This window comes from Aspergillus ochraceoroseus (genome assembly GCF_002846915.1).
Source record: "Aspergillus ochraceoroseus IBT 24754 chromosome Unknown P175scaffold_4, whole genome shotgun sequence".
Classification (NCBI taxonomy): Eukaryota; Fungi; Ascomycota; class Eurotiomycetes; order Eurotiales; family Aspergillaceae; genus Aspergillus; species Aspergillus ochraceoroseus.
The window spans coordinates 1,537,709-1,552,879 of record NW_024468479.1 but is presented as its reverse complement, the minus strand read 5'-3'; the positions used below and the strand labels follow the sequence as shown (position 1 = coordinate 1,552,879).

At 47.1% G+C, this 15,171-nt stretch overlaps 5 protein-coding genes across 5 annotated transcripts; 3 read left to right on the top strand and 2 right to left on the bottom strand.

Moving 5' to 3' along the window:
* Positions 1–375: 375 nt before the first annotated feature.
* P175DRAFT_0479464 (DUF5572 domain-containing protein) lies at positions 376–1,593 on the top strand. The gene is made up of 2 exons (XM_040895393.1): positions 376–771; positions 863–1,593. The coding sequence occupies exons 1-2, from the start codon at positions 554–556 to the stop codon at positions 1,224–1,226; spliced, it is 582 nt and encodes a 193-aa protein (XP_040752354.1). The 5' UTR covers positions 376–553; the 3' UTR covers positions 1,227–1,593.
* Positions 1,594–1,816: 223 nt separating this feature from the next.
* Positions 1,817–4,710, bottom strand: P175DRAFT_0516569 (Pumilio-family RNA binding repeat-containing protein; the record flags this gene model as incomplete). Its single annotated transcript, XM_040898916.1, has 6 exons — positions 1,817–2,033; positions 2,088–2,178; positions 2,242–2,521; positions 2,596–3,222; positions 3,274–4,358; positions 4,437–4,710. 6 exons carry the CDS (start codon positions 4,708–4,710, stop codon positions 1,817–1,819), a joined length of 2,574 nt encoding a protein of 857 aa, XP_040752353.1.
* An 836-nt stretch (positions 4,711–5,546) lies between these two features.
* On the bottom strand, positions 5,547–8,369 carry P175DRAFT_0436421 (uncharacterized protein; the record flags this gene model as incomplete). Its single annotated transcript, XM_040893801.1, has 5 exons — positions 5,547–6,835; positions 6,904–6,987; positions 7,017–7,163; positions 7,245–7,677; positions 7,788–8,369. Coding segments are annotated over 5 exons (2,535 nt in total), but the record flags the coding sequence as incomplete, so codon positions are not given.
* A 1,382-nt stretch (positions 8,370–9,751) lies between these two features.
* Positions 9,752–11,473, top strand: P175DRAFT_0516567 (putative ER to Golgi transport protein (Sly41); the record flags this gene model as incomplete). The annotated part of the gene is made up of 2 exons (XM_040898915.1): positions 9,752–10,150; positions 10,214–11,473. The coding sequence occupies 2 exons, from the start codon at positions 9,752–9,754 to the stop codon at positions 11,471–11,473; spliced, it is 1,659 nt and encodes a 552-aa protein (XP_040752351.1).
* A 905-nt stretch (positions 11,474–12,378) lies between these two features.
* On the top strand, positions 12,379–15,146 carry P175DRAFT_0458915 (putative NADH-ubiquinone oxidoreductase, subunit G). Its single transcript, XM_040894689.1, has 7 exons — positions 12,379–12,507; positions 12,568–12,591; positions 12,649–12,704; positions 12,765–12,775; positions 12,848–12,870; positions 12,933–14,814; positions 14,881–15,146. The coding sequence occupies exons 1-7, from the start codon at positions 12,393–12,395 to the stop codon at positions 14,981–14,983; spliced, it is 2,214 nt and encodes a 737-aa protein (XP_040752350.1). The 5' UTR covers positions 12,379–12,392; the 3' UTR covers positions 14,984–15,146.
* Positions 15,147–15,171: the final 25 nt, after the last annotated feature.

The following is a 15,171-nucleotide window of genomic DNA, read 5'->3' as shown; positions in this document are numbered from 1 at the left end:
AGGAGACAAGGATCTCAAGCGAGTGCAACCCGTTCTAACGGTTTCAAAGAACCCATCACGATGTCTAACCACATTATCCTTAACTGAAGCCAGAGAACACCACTCGGGGGAGACGGCAGAGAACCCGGGCTGAGATGATGGAGAAAATATGGAGATAATCAGGTGAAGCGACCTTTTAACACTGACCTCACAAATACTTTATTACATAAAACAATACTTGTTTCAAATACATAGAGTAAAACAAGATGTTGAAGGAGGCAAGAAGACAGCTTTATAGACCACGCACCATAATAATAATATACATAATGCCAAGCAACAGAAAGGCATTTTCCCTGATTACAACTATGTATGTATGTACCTACCACTTCTTTTTACCCCCCCATCATCAACTAACCACAAACTTCAACACAAGAATCCCTTTTCCTAATCTATAACCTGCACATTATTATACATACATACATACATCCATAGTCACATCCATACACCTACCTACCTACCTACGACTCGGTTTCAAAGCTCCAAGCCGCCCCGCACCAACGAGGTACCTAGTCCAATGTCATCAACCACCAAAGATACCCCTCCGCTTCAACTGCAACGCTCGGAAATCGACCTATTCGAGCAATTGACCTCCTACCCATTCACCACAGATCGCGAGTTCGCAACAGGCCTCTCCATAATCCTAGGACACCCGGAAACCCCAGCTTCGGAGGACGAGATATCGCGCAATGATGATGATCTGGTGTTACAAGCGAAATGCTATTACTTTTCAAGGTACTTGCAGTGTGATTCATTCAGAAATCTGGAAATGACTGAACATTAAAAGGCTGATAAAAGGTTTTTTTTTTTTTTTTTCATGATATAGGAAAGAAAAATTAGCGTCGCCGCTGCGTGTCGCAACGTATAAATCTTGGTTGCAATCAAGAACAACACCAGCTTCGTTCGTAAATCCTATGATGACGTCTGGGACTGAAGCCCAACAACCCAGCACATTAGAAACACCCGTCCCTTCCGCATCTGCACAAGCAGGCCATCCATCAACAAATCCAAAGGAGGAACCTAATTATCCCACCTCGTTTGCACATATAGTGGAACTAATTACGACGGGTCAACCGATCCCGGGGATTCAAGACATCCCCGACACTATCCTAGAAGGCCAAGATACCCCAAGCACCAAACCAAGGAGACGGAAACCCTGGGAAAAGGAGGATTCTCCCGAGGCTGCCTAAGTCTCCAAAATGTGGAATTCAAGTGGTGATCGGGGCTACACTGCCGAAACATGGCCCTGATGCTACTTGAAAAACAAGAAAGAACAGAAAAACAGCTAAACAGCTAAACAGGAAAGGAGTCGTGTAATAAACTGATCATTAGGAATAGACATTTATCTAGCAAGTAGCTTTGCCGCTACAGGCCAAGCTCCGCACAACCAACCGGCTCTAATCTTTCAAGACCTCCATCACAGTTCCGCCGTAAAATGTTGGCCACCTTAATGAACAACTTGTCCTTGCCTCCCGCTCATGTAAGATAGGAAAGAAAGCCCTAGTGCTTTTTGTTGTTTTAAAAAATAGACAGTAGAAAGCCAAAGAGGTCACGGAAATGAGAATATGATAGGACCACGGGTCACAGGATATCGAGCACTGGCAGCCCAGCTCAACTGTGTAAATGTGGAAAGCTTGAATCTGACTCGCAGGGCATTCATGCACACAAATCACATCTAAAGAAATAGCAAATTGAACTTATGTCTCTTGACCAGCCGTGAGCTATCACAATCCTGACAAATAAATATTCAGGAAGTTGCGACAACTACCCCAAGAGCCTTTCAACGAAACGGAGGATAGTTAGGGTTCCACTGATTTCCACGAGGGAACCGGGGTCCATTCTGATTTGCAGCTTGAAAACGATCTTCGTTGAAACTATTGAAACGACCAATCTGGACGCCAGTACCGGGTCCTGGTCGAGTGGCATGGGACAAATTACAGCAGAGCATCGCCACGCGAGAGCCGAATTTCGATCCGCGCAAAGAAACCATGTGTTTACTATTGAGAAATTTGTTAAAATGTTCAGAAATCCGGAGAGGAGTAGGGACTCACCGGATGTGGCTGGCAACTAGCTCACGCTGGTGAGGAGCAGCATTCATTAAGATCCATTGAATGAGATAATTGCCATATTGATCTCCGGCAACTAGCATTATTAGCCATGCGCCATTAGCATTCACGAAAGTATACACTGCAGAGCCCGACTTACTATCAATCAGTGGCATTCTTGGTCGATCAGTTCGGCCTGTACACACTCGAGAAAGATAACGATCTAGAAATTCAGCACCACCGATCTTCAAGCATTTCTCTACAATCTTAGACGCAAACTGATCCATGCTGTAGTCAACGGACCAAAGAAGAATATGCTCAATGGCACGGCTTTTGTCATGTGGAGCACCATGCTCACAGATGTGTTGAATACACCAATTTCCAAATTGGCCGTGAGCAAGCACGTCAATCTTTGCCAACACCTCTTCAATAGCAGGGCGCTAAAGCCAATAATTAGTTAATATTGGTCACTTGGAAATGATTGTATAAGATAATGGGAGTCCGAGGCTATTACCTTCTCATCCTCAACACAATTCTCGAAGATGTTCTGAACCACCAAACTGCCCGTTTCGCCCAAAGCAACCTCATGCCACATGCCACAGAGAGCTTCGTTCACTTTCGCCATGATCTGGGGAGGCTCGCCACTCCAGCGTAGCTCGAAAAGCTTCTGCCAAACGTGACATGCATATCGGTGAATCACAGTCTCCGGTATTCTGCGCAAAAGCTCATGTACCATAACAGCCTTATGTTCTTCTGGCACACAATCAAAGGCTTTCTGAATCACATGGCAGCCAAAAGGATCCATACTAAGACTCAACGTGTTTCCCTTAATGGCATTGGCAATTGCAACAATTTGTTCTGGGGTGCCGTGCTCGAAGCAGCGTTGGACAAGGAAGTTCCCAAAACGATTCACCATAAGGGAATAAGCCTGTTGTATAATGGCTTCGATGATATCGAATTTTTGCTCCGTTGTTCCAACCTTAAGTTTTTGCTGGAGGAAGATAGAAGCTTGCTGGTCATTGTTGCAAACAATCTTGTCCACGATATACTTCCAATCGCATGAGACATTCTTGTCAAGAAGGCGGCGATAATTAAGTGGTTCAAGTGGCGATATGTATGTCTGGGAGGAGCTCCCACCAACCTGGGGATGGTTTAGCTAAAAAGAAAACAAAACCGTCGAGATCTTACTCACAGATGAAGTTGACCAGGGTACTGAATTAGCGTTAGGGTTTGTAAACTCGCTCGCCGTTGGTGAGAGCGGAGACGCAGCTGGCCGCTGATGATATGGAGGGATAGGATATAGTCCAACCTGTTGATAATTGCTGTTTTGCTTGCTGGAAGGTGATCTCGCACCATTATTATCTGACGAGCTGGAAGCAAATGTGGGCCACGGAGAGCTCTGTACAGGAAAGCAGGGCCCGGCACGGCTTGCCTGGGCCGCGGGGTGACGTGGTCCAAAGCCGGGGCCTTGGATATATCTACCCTGTTCCTCGGAGAACGACGTGTCGAAATTGCAAGGAGCAGTGGAGGGGCCCGATAAAACACGATGAGGCTGAAAAGAGCTGTTTCCGGCGATACTAGGACCCGCCGTTGAATTACCCCAGAATCTGCCAGATTCTTGACCAAATGAATTTCCAGGCAAGGGTAAAGTGTCATTGTAAGGTTTATCTGTGTTGACGCTCATTCCGTAGGCTTGTTGGGTTGGAGGAGCCCAAAATCCTCTGGCTCTGTTGTAGGCCCCGGCAGAGAGGGCATCCGAAACGTCTGAGTGGGAATCATCCTGTGCATTCCATCCGTCTTGGAACAAATTCGATGTTGGAATGGAAGCATTAAAAGCACTTTGTAAGTTGCTGATGGTCTGTTCAGTAATCTCACGGCCATTGAAGTCGGCTTCAGAAGGAGGCCCAAGTGCTTGGTCTAAAGTATGTTTGATGACACGGGTTTGTGCTAATTCTTGCTCCTGCAAAGCAATTTTCGAATTAGCTGCCAGTAATTCTTGTTTCAAGCGCAACACTTCGGAAGTCTCAGCATCTAAAGCCTCTAAGCCAGAAGTTTCCGCTGTGCCAGAAATTTGGAAGGAGTCAGACTGAGGTGGTAAGCTAGAACATCTGTCGTGCCCCCCATGGCTTGTAGAGACGACCTTGTTTGTTGTCAGAAGATGCTTCTGTTTGTCGAGCAGAAGCTGCTGTTCAGATAGCTTTGAGAGGATCTTCTGGGTCGAGGTTGTTTTGGAATCAGCTGGCTGAGGCTTTGGCGAGAGCTTTGCGAGAAGCCTGTCTATCTCAGAGTTCCCAGTCAAAGAGATTGAATTTGCCGAATGCTCCAATTTCTGCTTCTAGGATTGTTAGCGTTTACGTTTCAAGACTTCCAAGGAAAGGCTAAACCTGACCTTGTTGCACGGGGCTTCGTTATTACCGCCGATCGAAGGTTGTATATTTCCAAGCTTAGAGCTGGCGAGGGGATCGGGGGAGCTCCTAGTAGTGTTCAAATGTTTTTGGCCCTTGTGCAATATGTATTTAGCACCCATGTACAAAATCCCCAAGTTCACCTGAGGTAGTACTCTTACCGATACCTCGCACCCAACAGCTGATATGTGCGGCTCAGCACTTCCATCCTTTACAGGAGACATCCTGCCAGGATTTTGGCGTCTGATTCCTCAGGAACCGTTTAAAAACAAAGATGTCTTAGATTGATAACAAATCAGGCTGGTGACAAAATCACAGATTGGCGTGTTGCAGAAACTCGAAAGTAAACAAAGACGTGGAAATCAGGCCGCTGAAACAACAAGCACACTGCACAAGATCCAAATGCTCTTACATGCACTCGCAACCTGATGGTGAGAAAGATGATTAAAAGATGACTGTAATGGGCAAATACTTTTATTTCGAGAGGTCTTGGTGGCAGCACAAGGTAAATTGCGGGATCTAGAGGGGAAAAGAAAGAAAAAAAAAAACACAGAGAGAGAAATAAAAGAGATTCGAGAATAGATGGCAAGAACTAATAGATTAAAGAAGGAATATCGGGATGTAGGATGGGAGGAGGAAAGAGCGACAGAAGGAATGGAAACAGGAAGGATGAGAGAAGAGAGAGGAAGCTGGCAGGATGAGAAGTTGCGGAAAGATAATGGCCGTAAAAAGAATCCCACTGGGCAACCAGCAGTTTTGTTTTAGTTCCTGGGGATCTCCTTAGAGAGTGGATATGAGAATAAAAAAAAGGAGACGTGACCAACTATTGAGGAAGATATTCACTCATGAATCAGATGCAAAGAGGTTGCCATTGATGATTGTTATACACTAGGATAGTGCTGGATCAAGGTCATCAGACGGGGGGTATATCTACTTTTTCCCAAGATTCTATGCTGTTTCAAAACACTCACCTCATGTGCACCTATTTCTCCTTGGGACTTTTAACCTCACATGAAAATGCTAGAGTGAAAATCTGCATTTATCTGATAGAATATGTACCTTACCTGTCAGTGTTAACATAAGATCCAGGTGATATTTGCCAAAACTTGTCAAAGTGGCCAGCAGCATACAAGCCTGCGTGGCCCTTCCAGCGGCAACTGTCACCCAAAATCAAGAACTCCGGTTGACCGGCTCCGGTAAGTGTAGGTACAAGACGTGCAGCTTGCTCAAGACCATATAAATCGGCACCCCATACTACCAGCTCCAGTGCTTCATTCTCCAGAGGTCGGAGAAAAAGAGCACCTAGGCCCTGTTCATAATCATATGTGTAAGGTGGGTGTTTACCGGCAATGTCAAGATTAATCTTTTGATCCGGATCAAACTGAACGCTGCGCTGAAACAGAAAAACTTTGCGCTCATTGATGCGAATGGGGAATGACGATAGTGCTGCAGATGGCAAACTGTCCCCTATTGCGAGGGTGATAACATTTCCCGGGATAGTGCTCTGTCCTGGAAGGCCAGTAGTGTTGATTGAGGGGCATTGGCTGGTTATGCGTGAGTCTGCATTGAAGTATTGTAAGAGATTACGACTGATTTGAAGGGCTATATGATCAATATTGGCGGAGCACGTAACTATCGTAAACACCCCCCAGGTGCGCAAGATTGCATCCATAGCGCCCACCTGCCGACCATACCTTTGAGATAAATGTTGCCAGCCAGATTGTCTCGAGCTTGTCCATTCCGCTTCACTATTTTTGACGTACCATGTAGAATTACATTGGTCTGGGTCGACTTCAAAACGATGTGGAGTATCATCAAGCACTAGGGAAATCGGCCTTTGTGTTTGGCAGACTGTGGCAGTAAGATGGAAACGATGAACATTCCGCGTTTTTACAAGCCAAACGCCATTTTCGGTGTCTTTGGAGACCTTCAATAGACCGTTTATATCAGGGGATTGAAGCTGATCGACATAAATTCCGCCTTTCGATGTCACGTCACCGGAGGATGGAATAATCAATGTATATGCCAATGGAGTCTTAAGTGGGAGAGATACAAGGGAACTCTCATAGAAGTCAAGTAGAGAAGGCGTCGTCATTAATCCAGCATACCAATGACCTTTACCGGGCAGCTCATTATACTCAGATGACCACCCAACTTCTCCAAGCAACTCGTGCATGAGTCGTGAATGATAGACGGGCACGTTCGTGTCATTTGAGCCATGCTGCTGCAAAATTGGGATACCACCAATGTTTTCCAGTAGTGACTCATGTTTAAAACTAGATCGTGATCGCTGAAGGACAGCGGACAGGAGAGGCTCGGAGTCGCGCCAGACACTATATGGTACGTAATCTATCAATATTAGCATTCTTGCGCCAGAAGAAATGAGTAACTAGCTACCCTTCGGCACAAAATCATACTTTCAATTGAAGAGTAGCCCGATACTGGTGCAACGGCGATCACATTATCAGGGTAGTGAGTAGCGAGGAACCAGGCACCCTGCCCTGTCATTTGGGTGAGCAAGAATTGAGACTTATAGCGCATAAGTGCATACCTCCGTTAGAGTGGCCAACGACAATCCAATCTTCCGAGGATATCCCAGGGCCCGTCCAGCCAACGGCGGTTATCCATTGCGAAACGGCATTTATGGCGGCCTTTACGTCCGCAACTCCCCAGGTATCTAAAACTAGGTCAGCAAACTTATGCTGCCACAATTTCAACAAAAAGAGAGCCAAATGCTAAGAACTTGGGAAAGACTTACGCCAGTCGTCTCCACTCCACGAAGTAACACCACTTGGAAACAACATCCATGCACATACCCCATATGCAGCATCCAACATCTCGCGCACCTCCTTATTGTCTGCCTCGAGTCCTGCTCCATGAAGCGCTACTATGACAGGCATGGAATTGTTTTGTTGATCAGTACAAACAGAATTCAACGGAGGCGGGCGCAAAATGGCATAAGACACTATCCCGGCGGGATGAAGATATGTGAGTCTCTGAGGCTGTGATAGAGATTTCTCAACAAGTTCCACCAGAAAGGATAGGGTTCTCAAAGTACCCCCTGGAGAAACTCTGTAGCTGATATTAACATAAAAATTAGTTTTCATAGCATCAGTGGATGTGAAACAAAACACCAGGGGCCGAGCTTGATATGGTGATAATTGCAGTGCAGTCTCCATCACCAGAGGAACCTAAAGCAGTATGGTTAACCTCAGCATTCAACCCCCTTGGCATCATAGGCACTAACTTCGGGCGAGCTGACGGAAAGAACTTGAATACACTCGGCTACATTGCTCTGCACATTTATTGACAACTGGGCACTTCCGAGCTTTCTGTTAGTAGTTTCTGGTACAAGAAGGCTGCGCTCGTCAATGCTCAGGGATTCACGGCGTATCTCAGCTTCGAGTACGACTTGTACAGTGGGCTCACCCAGACCCCCCATAGCTCGAACGTCACGAATTAGTCGCAGCTCTATAACATGCTCTCCAGGGGCGAGGTCTAATATTAGAGGTGCGCTATGATAGCTATAAAAATCGCCACCAAAATGTGCTTTGCCGTCAACAGTCAACTCCAATATGCCATCTGTAAAGATTGCGATTGTTTGGTGGGTCAATTCGTTCAGTTGCAGATATCCGCGTACCCAAGCCTGATACTGCAAAGCAGACCATCCGTAGACAGACCGGAGAAATGCCCAATCTACCTCTGGGAACCTTACGATAAGCTCAGCCCTACTCTGGTCCGGCATAGGGCTTGTAGTGTTTGCCCCCAAAACGCCCCATTGAACGGTCCCATTGGGGGCGAGAGCACTACTGAACTTGGCATCTTCATCGTAAGGCAAGTTACTGAATCCACCCTGATACTCTAGGGGATCCGCTCCCCAGACGGCTTCTGGATATCAGGACAGTCAAGTCGGCGGGCGATTCATAAAAGAATTTCAAGCTTCGACTAACGGTAAACTTTGAACATCACTAACCTCTTGTACCAATCCGAAAGGGTCCAAGAACCTGCCACGACTTGGAGAAGTAGATGTTAGGTCTAGTGCCCCCAAGGGGGAATTGAGCAGGTGAGGTATGAAGCTGGTCTCCCGGAATCTTAGTGGAGCATGACGCATTGGTCTTCTGCCAAAAGGCTACTGCAACAAATAGTGTAGAAAAAATTAAACGACGGATCATTCTCGACTGATAAACTATAAAAATACGTCGTGTAATTAGGTATTGGAGCTAGAGCAATTGAATATAATAATGGGAACCCGGCGTGAGGTCGCGCCCCTTTGCCAAGATCTAGCCTAGAGCAGGTATGGCCGCATATTTCCCCCACTCGGCGGGAATGCCATACGGAGGTACTAATCAATGTTGTTGATAGTTAACTAGTCATCTAAAAATATGCCATACAGAACCCTATTCTTCTTCTTCTTCTTCTTCTTCTTCTTCTTCTTCTTCTTCTTCTTCTTCCAGGGCCCTGGGAAAATCGGAAATAACGACTTTAATACTTAATTCCCTTCAGACATAAAATACACAATACCTAAGGGGCAAACTGCTGATAGTCCTAGGTTTCTATACCAAGCTTTAGGAGATTTGCTGTTGATTACATTGTAGAATCAAATACTACTAGTACTTACTTTCTTTCTAGAGAAAGACAAAATCACCATACCTCTATGCCTATTTACTACTATATAAGATTCTACTCAGCACCTGGAAGATAGAAGTTGTAAGATACGTACCCGTCTGTACTTGTCAGACCCTTTTTTTTTTTTTTTTTTTTTACACCTCTTAACAGGCAGCGTGCGCAATTCTTAAACTTCATTCGTCCGTGGTGATTCGTCATCGATCTTGGTGCTAGTCCCAGAGCGTACTAGTAAGCTGCCAGTGCTACAGTACTGAACTCCGTACCTTTTGTAGTCTGAAATTAAACTGGAACAGTTGGGAGAGTTACAGTTCAATGCTACCTCAGTCTCTCCTTCATCCTCTCTTCTACTGCTTCCCCGGGAGTCACAAGCCTTACTGTGAATTACCCTGCAGCTCGAATGTGTGCTACTTAGGCAGCCTCACTCTCAACATTCCGTCCGACTCGGTTTCCGGAACATAACCCAAAAGCGTCCTGCGGTCACTGACTCCGAAACGAAGCACCCCCCCCTCCTCTAATATTTCCATATCACGATTGAAAAAAAAGTCAACTTTGATTGAATGTCCCCTCTATCTTGGTCAGAGGAAATCCCGCAGCAATACGTACCAATTTGCGCTCATCGTACCATTCTTGGGTCTTGAGATGACAACTACCACTGTGACCGGCACAGGGCGACGCTCCTCGATACGGCAGCCCGTTCTACAGACAACGCCAGCGACGGTCTCCAACAACCAACCTATGACGAGCCCTGTAGACAAGTTTCCACAGTTTCATGATGAGATCTATGACACTCCGCAGGAGCTCAGGGAGCCTTTCTCAAATTCCACAGTAAAATATGCTCCGAATGATCGTTGGGAACCAGCGAAAGCGGGACATTTAGTCCGGGATTATGCTACTCGATCACCCAGAGATTCAAAGCGAAAACCGAGAAAGAGCATAAGCGAAACTATCACTGCTATAAGAACACGCAATGGCAGTGTCAGTGCCAACGCACAGGAGTTGGCTCATGCTCTTCGAGCACCAGTTTCATATAAACTCATAGTAAGAGCGGTCACTCTCAAGTTGTGCCGTCCCACTTACAACCGCTGACCTCTTCGTATCTAGGCCCTTTGCCTCGTCTGGTATATGACCTCCGCGCTGACGAACACATCATCGAAGTCCATCTTAAACGCTCTACCCAAGCCGATTACGCTCACAATCATCCAATTTGCCTTTGTATCATTATGGTGCCTACTTCTTTCATATCTATCAACTTTGCTGCCAGGGCTCAAAACGAGCATACCGGCCCTCAAGAACAATATTCGCCCTCCATCCCGTGATGTTATTATGACTGCGCTACCCTTGGCTGTATTTCAGCTTGCCGGACATATCCTCAGCTCCATGGCTACTGCGCAAATCCCCGTCTCACTTGTTCATACTATCAAGGGACTTTCACCCCTTTTCACCGTGCTGGCCTACCGCATATTTTTCCGCATTCGATATGCTAGAGCGACCTATTTATCACTTGTTCCTCTGACCCTAGGTGTCATGCTTGCCTGCTCCACCGGATTTTCCACCAATTTCTTCGGAATCCTCTGCGCTTTAGTCGCCGCTCTAGTCTTTGTGTCCCAGAATATTTTTTCGAAAAAGCTTTTCAATGAAGCAGAGCGTGCAGAGTCCGATATGCAGTCCTCTGGCCGCCGGAAACTCGATAAATTAAACCTCCTGTACTATTGCTCTGGGCTGGCCTTCTTACTTACATTACCCCTTTGGTTCATCACCGAAGGTTATCCTTTGATCTCCGACCTCATGCAAGACGGTGCCATATCCCTATCAGGCAAGAAGAACTCGCTGGACCACGGCGCTCTTTTCCTCGAATTTGTGTTCAATGGAGTGTCCCATTTCGCACAGAACATTTTAGCCTTTGTTCTTCTTTCCATGATCTCGCCCGTATCTTATTCTGTCGCATCTCTTGTTAAAAGAGTGTTCGTGATTGTCGTTGCTATCGTCTGGTTCGGCAACTCTACGACATCAATTCAAGGATTCGGCATTGCTCTCACATTTTTTGGACTATACCTCTACGATCGCAATAGCCATGACGATGCCGCCGACCAGAAAGCGAACGCCGATCACTTCCATTTGAAGGAGACTATTCTTCCTCTCAACGCTCAAACAACCGGCAAGAGATGGGATTCCAATGGTTATGCATTTCCTCAGGGAAAGGCTGTTGGCCAGCAATCTTCCAGTGAACCACCCTCTTTCTCAAACAACCTAAAAAGGGACGATGAGTTTGGTCGTGCCCGTCCAAGGGCAAGCAGTAACTCGAAAGCATGGCTGCCTCCAGGCACTAAACAAGAGTCGACCTGGCAAGCAAGTGACTCTTGATTTCCGTTCTACCACATTGACTCCCCCTCTCCCTCTTTTAATCCTCTGACTTGCTTGGTTCGGCTTTTTTTTTTTTTTTTATGACATGGCTTTGGGGTGTTGAAACCAGAACAAAACTTGTCCGCCTTGTACCATCATGAATGATATGATAGAAGAATGTAAAGGATCCAGTGTTTTATTAAATGTCACTTGAAAGAATCGATGTTATTCTTTGTGATTTACGAGTGATCCCAAGTGCCAGAGGACCAGTGAGGATGAGTTTGAACATGTATATATATGATATGGTTGTCCAGCAAGACGCCTGTATTTTCTGTAATGTGTAGCATTTAATCAAGGAATCTTATTTATCTATTGATTTTTCAATCATTTGCATCATTTTCAAGAGAGTGAGAACAAGTACATCTAGAGTTGTGAGGAAAAATTCCATTTTGATTCCAAGTACGAAATGTAGCCACTGTCGATAAAGAACTAAACCTTCAGCAGGCATCCCCATCGATACCGAAGTAATGATGGGGAAAAAAACCCCTCAGGAGCTCCAGCTCAGTGCATCGGTCTTGGACTATGATGCAGAGGTAATAGGGATCGAAAATAAAAGACCCTACCACCTACAATAAACATGCCCGTGAAATGAGATTTATGTGAGAAAGAAGAAAAAGAAGAGGAAGGAAAGAAAATTTGCCGGAAGAAAAAGAAGAAAAACCATGCGGCTCGGATTAAGGGATTCGCCGGATAACCGAGCCAATCCGCAGATGGCAATTTGTGAGTGACGCCCCCGGTCCGGCTAGCAAGAATCCAAACGCCAAAAGTGCTCTGACCAAAGATATCAGCTTCCCCTCCAGCTGCACACCAGCTGCTCTGTATCATTGCCCTCCTTTATCATCCTCTCTCCCCCCCTCTTCACATATCCTTCCTTCACAGTATGCGGCCGCAGCTGTTTCGTGCGGCCGCCCGGTCCGCCCGGGTTCCTAAGGTCAATTACCCCAGGACCTTCGCAACGACAATCCCTCGTTCCGCCGAGGTGGAACTCACAATTGGTAAGTCATTGGAGTCTATATGGACTGGACGGGAGTCTTTACTGACTGTATGTGTGTTAGATGGCAAGAAGGTTTCGGTAGAAGGTAACTCTCGACTCGATTAACCCGTTTTCGACGGCCGTTACTTACACCGCGTTGCAGCTGGCTCAGCTCTTATTCAGGCATGTGAGAAGGCTGGAGCAACAATTCCAAGGTACGGATCAACTTGAATCAACTGATTGAGTCTGGAAGATTTGCTGACGAGTAATAATAGATACTGTTACCATGAGTACGCCGTTCCACCACCCTATCTTCCCCTTGGGCCCATATATTACTCCATTACTAATTGACACAATAATAGAAAGCTGGCGATTGCCGGAAACTGTATGTCATATTGAAATTGGTTGATATATAGAGCAGCCATGTTAATCACTGATATGGTCTAGGTCGTATGTGTCTCGTCGAAGTTGAGCGCGCTCCCAAGCCCGTTGCGTCGTGTGCTTGGCCAGTACAACCCGGCATGGTCGTCAAGACAAACTCTCCTCTGGTACACAAGGCCAGGGAGGGTGTCATGGAGTTCCTTCTAGCCAACCATCCTCTGGATTGCCCGATCTGTGACCAGGGAGGCGAGTGTGATCTCCAGGACCAGTCGATGCGGTACGGCGCCGATCGCGGACGTTTTCACGAAGTTGCTGGCAAACGTGCCGTAGAAGACAAGAACATCGGCCCCTTAGTCAAGACCTCTATGAACAGATGCATTCAGTGTACTCGTTGTGTCCGATTCATGAACGATGTTGCCGGTGCCCCCGAACTCGGAACTAGCGGTCGCGGAAACGAGATGCAAATTGGAACTTATCTGGAACAGAACCTAAACTCCGAGCTCTCCGGAAACATCATCGATCTCTGCCCCGTTGGCGCCCTCACCTCTAAGCCTTATGCTTTCCGTGCCCGCCCATGGGAACTCAAGCACACCGAGTCCATTGACGTTCACGACGCGTTGGGCTCCAACGTCCGGATTGATACCCGAGGAATGGAAGTAATGCGCGTTCTCCCAAGACTTAACGACGATATCAACGAGGAATGGATCAATGACAAGTCTCGTTTCGCATGTGATGGTTTGAAGACTCAGAGACTTACTACACCCTTGATCCGACAGGAAGGAAAGTTCGTTCCTGCAACTTGGGAACAGGCCCTGACCGAAATTGCCTCTGCTCACCAAAAGCTTGCTGTGAAGGATAATGAATTCAAGGCCGTTGCCGGTCACCTTGTGGATGCCGAAACCTTGGTGGCCATGAAGGACCTTGCTAACAAGCTTGGTTCTGACAACCTTGCGCTTGATCAGCCGGGAGGTAGCTCGCCTATCGCCCACGGTGTTGATGTCCGTTCCAACTATCTCTTCAACTCCCAGATTCACGGAATCGAGGAGGCCGATGTCATTCTCCTAGTTGCTACGAACCCTCGCCACGAGGCCTCTGTTCTCAATGCCCGTATCCGCAAACAGTATCTCCGTTCCAACCTTGAGATTGGTCTCGTGGGCGAAACCTTCGAGAGCACTTTCGACTTTGATCACCTTGGCTCTGACGTTGCTGCTCTTAAGACTGCCCTTTCTGGGGAATTCGGCAAGAAGCTGGCTTCCGCTAAGCGCCCTATGATCATCGTCGGCAGCGCTGCGGCCGAGCACGTTAACGCGAAGGCAATCTTCGAGACCGTTGGTGGATTCGTTGAGAAGCACGCCACCAACTTTAGCACCCCAGAGTGGCAGGGATACAACGTTCTCCAGCGTGCAGCATCCCGTGCCGCAGCTTATGAGATTGGCTTTACCACACCTTCTCCGGAAGTTGCTCAGACCAAGGCCAAGATGGTTTGGCTCCTTGGCGCCGACGAGGTCAACCAGGCTGAAATCCCCAGCGATGCATTTGTTGTTTATCAGGGACATCACGGTGACCGTGGTGCTGAGATTGCGGACGTTGTTCTTCCTGGAGCTGCATACACCGAGAAGGCTGGTACCTACATCAACACCGAGGGTCGTGTCCAGGTCACTCGTGCCGCTACCTCGATGCCCGGTGCTGCCCGTGATGACTGGAAGATCGTTCGTGCCACCAGCGAGTTCCTCAACGCCCCACTCCCTTATGACGACATTGAAGCTCTTCGCGACCGCATGGAAGAGATTAGCCCTGTGATGCGCCGTTACGACGTCGTTGAACCCTCTTCTGTCAACTCGTTAAGCAAGATCCAACTTGTCGACCAAAATAAGGGATCTCAAGTAAATGATGCACCTTTCCAGAAGGTCATCGAAGATTTCTATTTCACAGACTCCATTTCCAGGAGGTATGAACCAAGATTTGCCGCTAAGATTATGTCTGGATTTATTGCTGACTCTCTCTCTTACCACAGTTCGCCGACCATGGCCCGTTGCTCAGCTGCAAAGGCCACCGGAAACTGTGAGACGAACTTCATGGCTGCCGGTGAAATGTCCCCGCAGGCTCTGTATGGCTAAGCCCCTCCCCCCCAGCGCCCTGATATATGGCCTTGGTTTGTTCCTGTTTTATCTAGGCGTTGTTGTTGTAACACCTAAACATTGTGATTGGTTTGCCCTGTTTAATTGTATTCTCGTTACCGTCTCTTTCCTACTGTATTCGCAGTCCCCCCCCCCCCCCCCCATCTGGCCAAAACCTAGAAACGTCT

What these genes read in the sequence shown, in the direction of transcription:
- P175DRAFT_0479464 (XM_040895393.1), top strand. Translation starts at nt 554, where the DNA reads ATGTCATCAACCACCAAAGATACCCCTCCGCTTCAACTGCAACGCTCG. An exon ending in AAATGCTATTACTTTTCAAG is followed by an intron (nt 772 to 862) that starts GTACTTGCAGTG and finishes TTCATGATATAG; the next exon opens with GAAAGAAAAATTAGCGTCGC.
- P175DRAFT_0458915 (XM_040894689.1), top strand. Translation starts at nt 12,393, where the DNA reads ATGCGGCCGCAGCTGTTTCGTGCGGCCGCCCGGTCCGCCCGGGTTCCT. An exon ending in CGAGGTGGAACTCACAATTG is followed by an intron (nt 12,508 to 12,567) that starts GTAAGTCATTGG and finishes TATGTGTGTTAG; the next exon opens with ATGGCAAGAAGGTTTCGGTA. An exon ending in ACAGACTCCATTTCCAGGAG is followed by an intron (nt 14,815 to 14,880) that starts GTATGAACCAAG and finishes CTCTTACCACAG; the next exon opens with TTCGCCGACCATGGCCCGTT.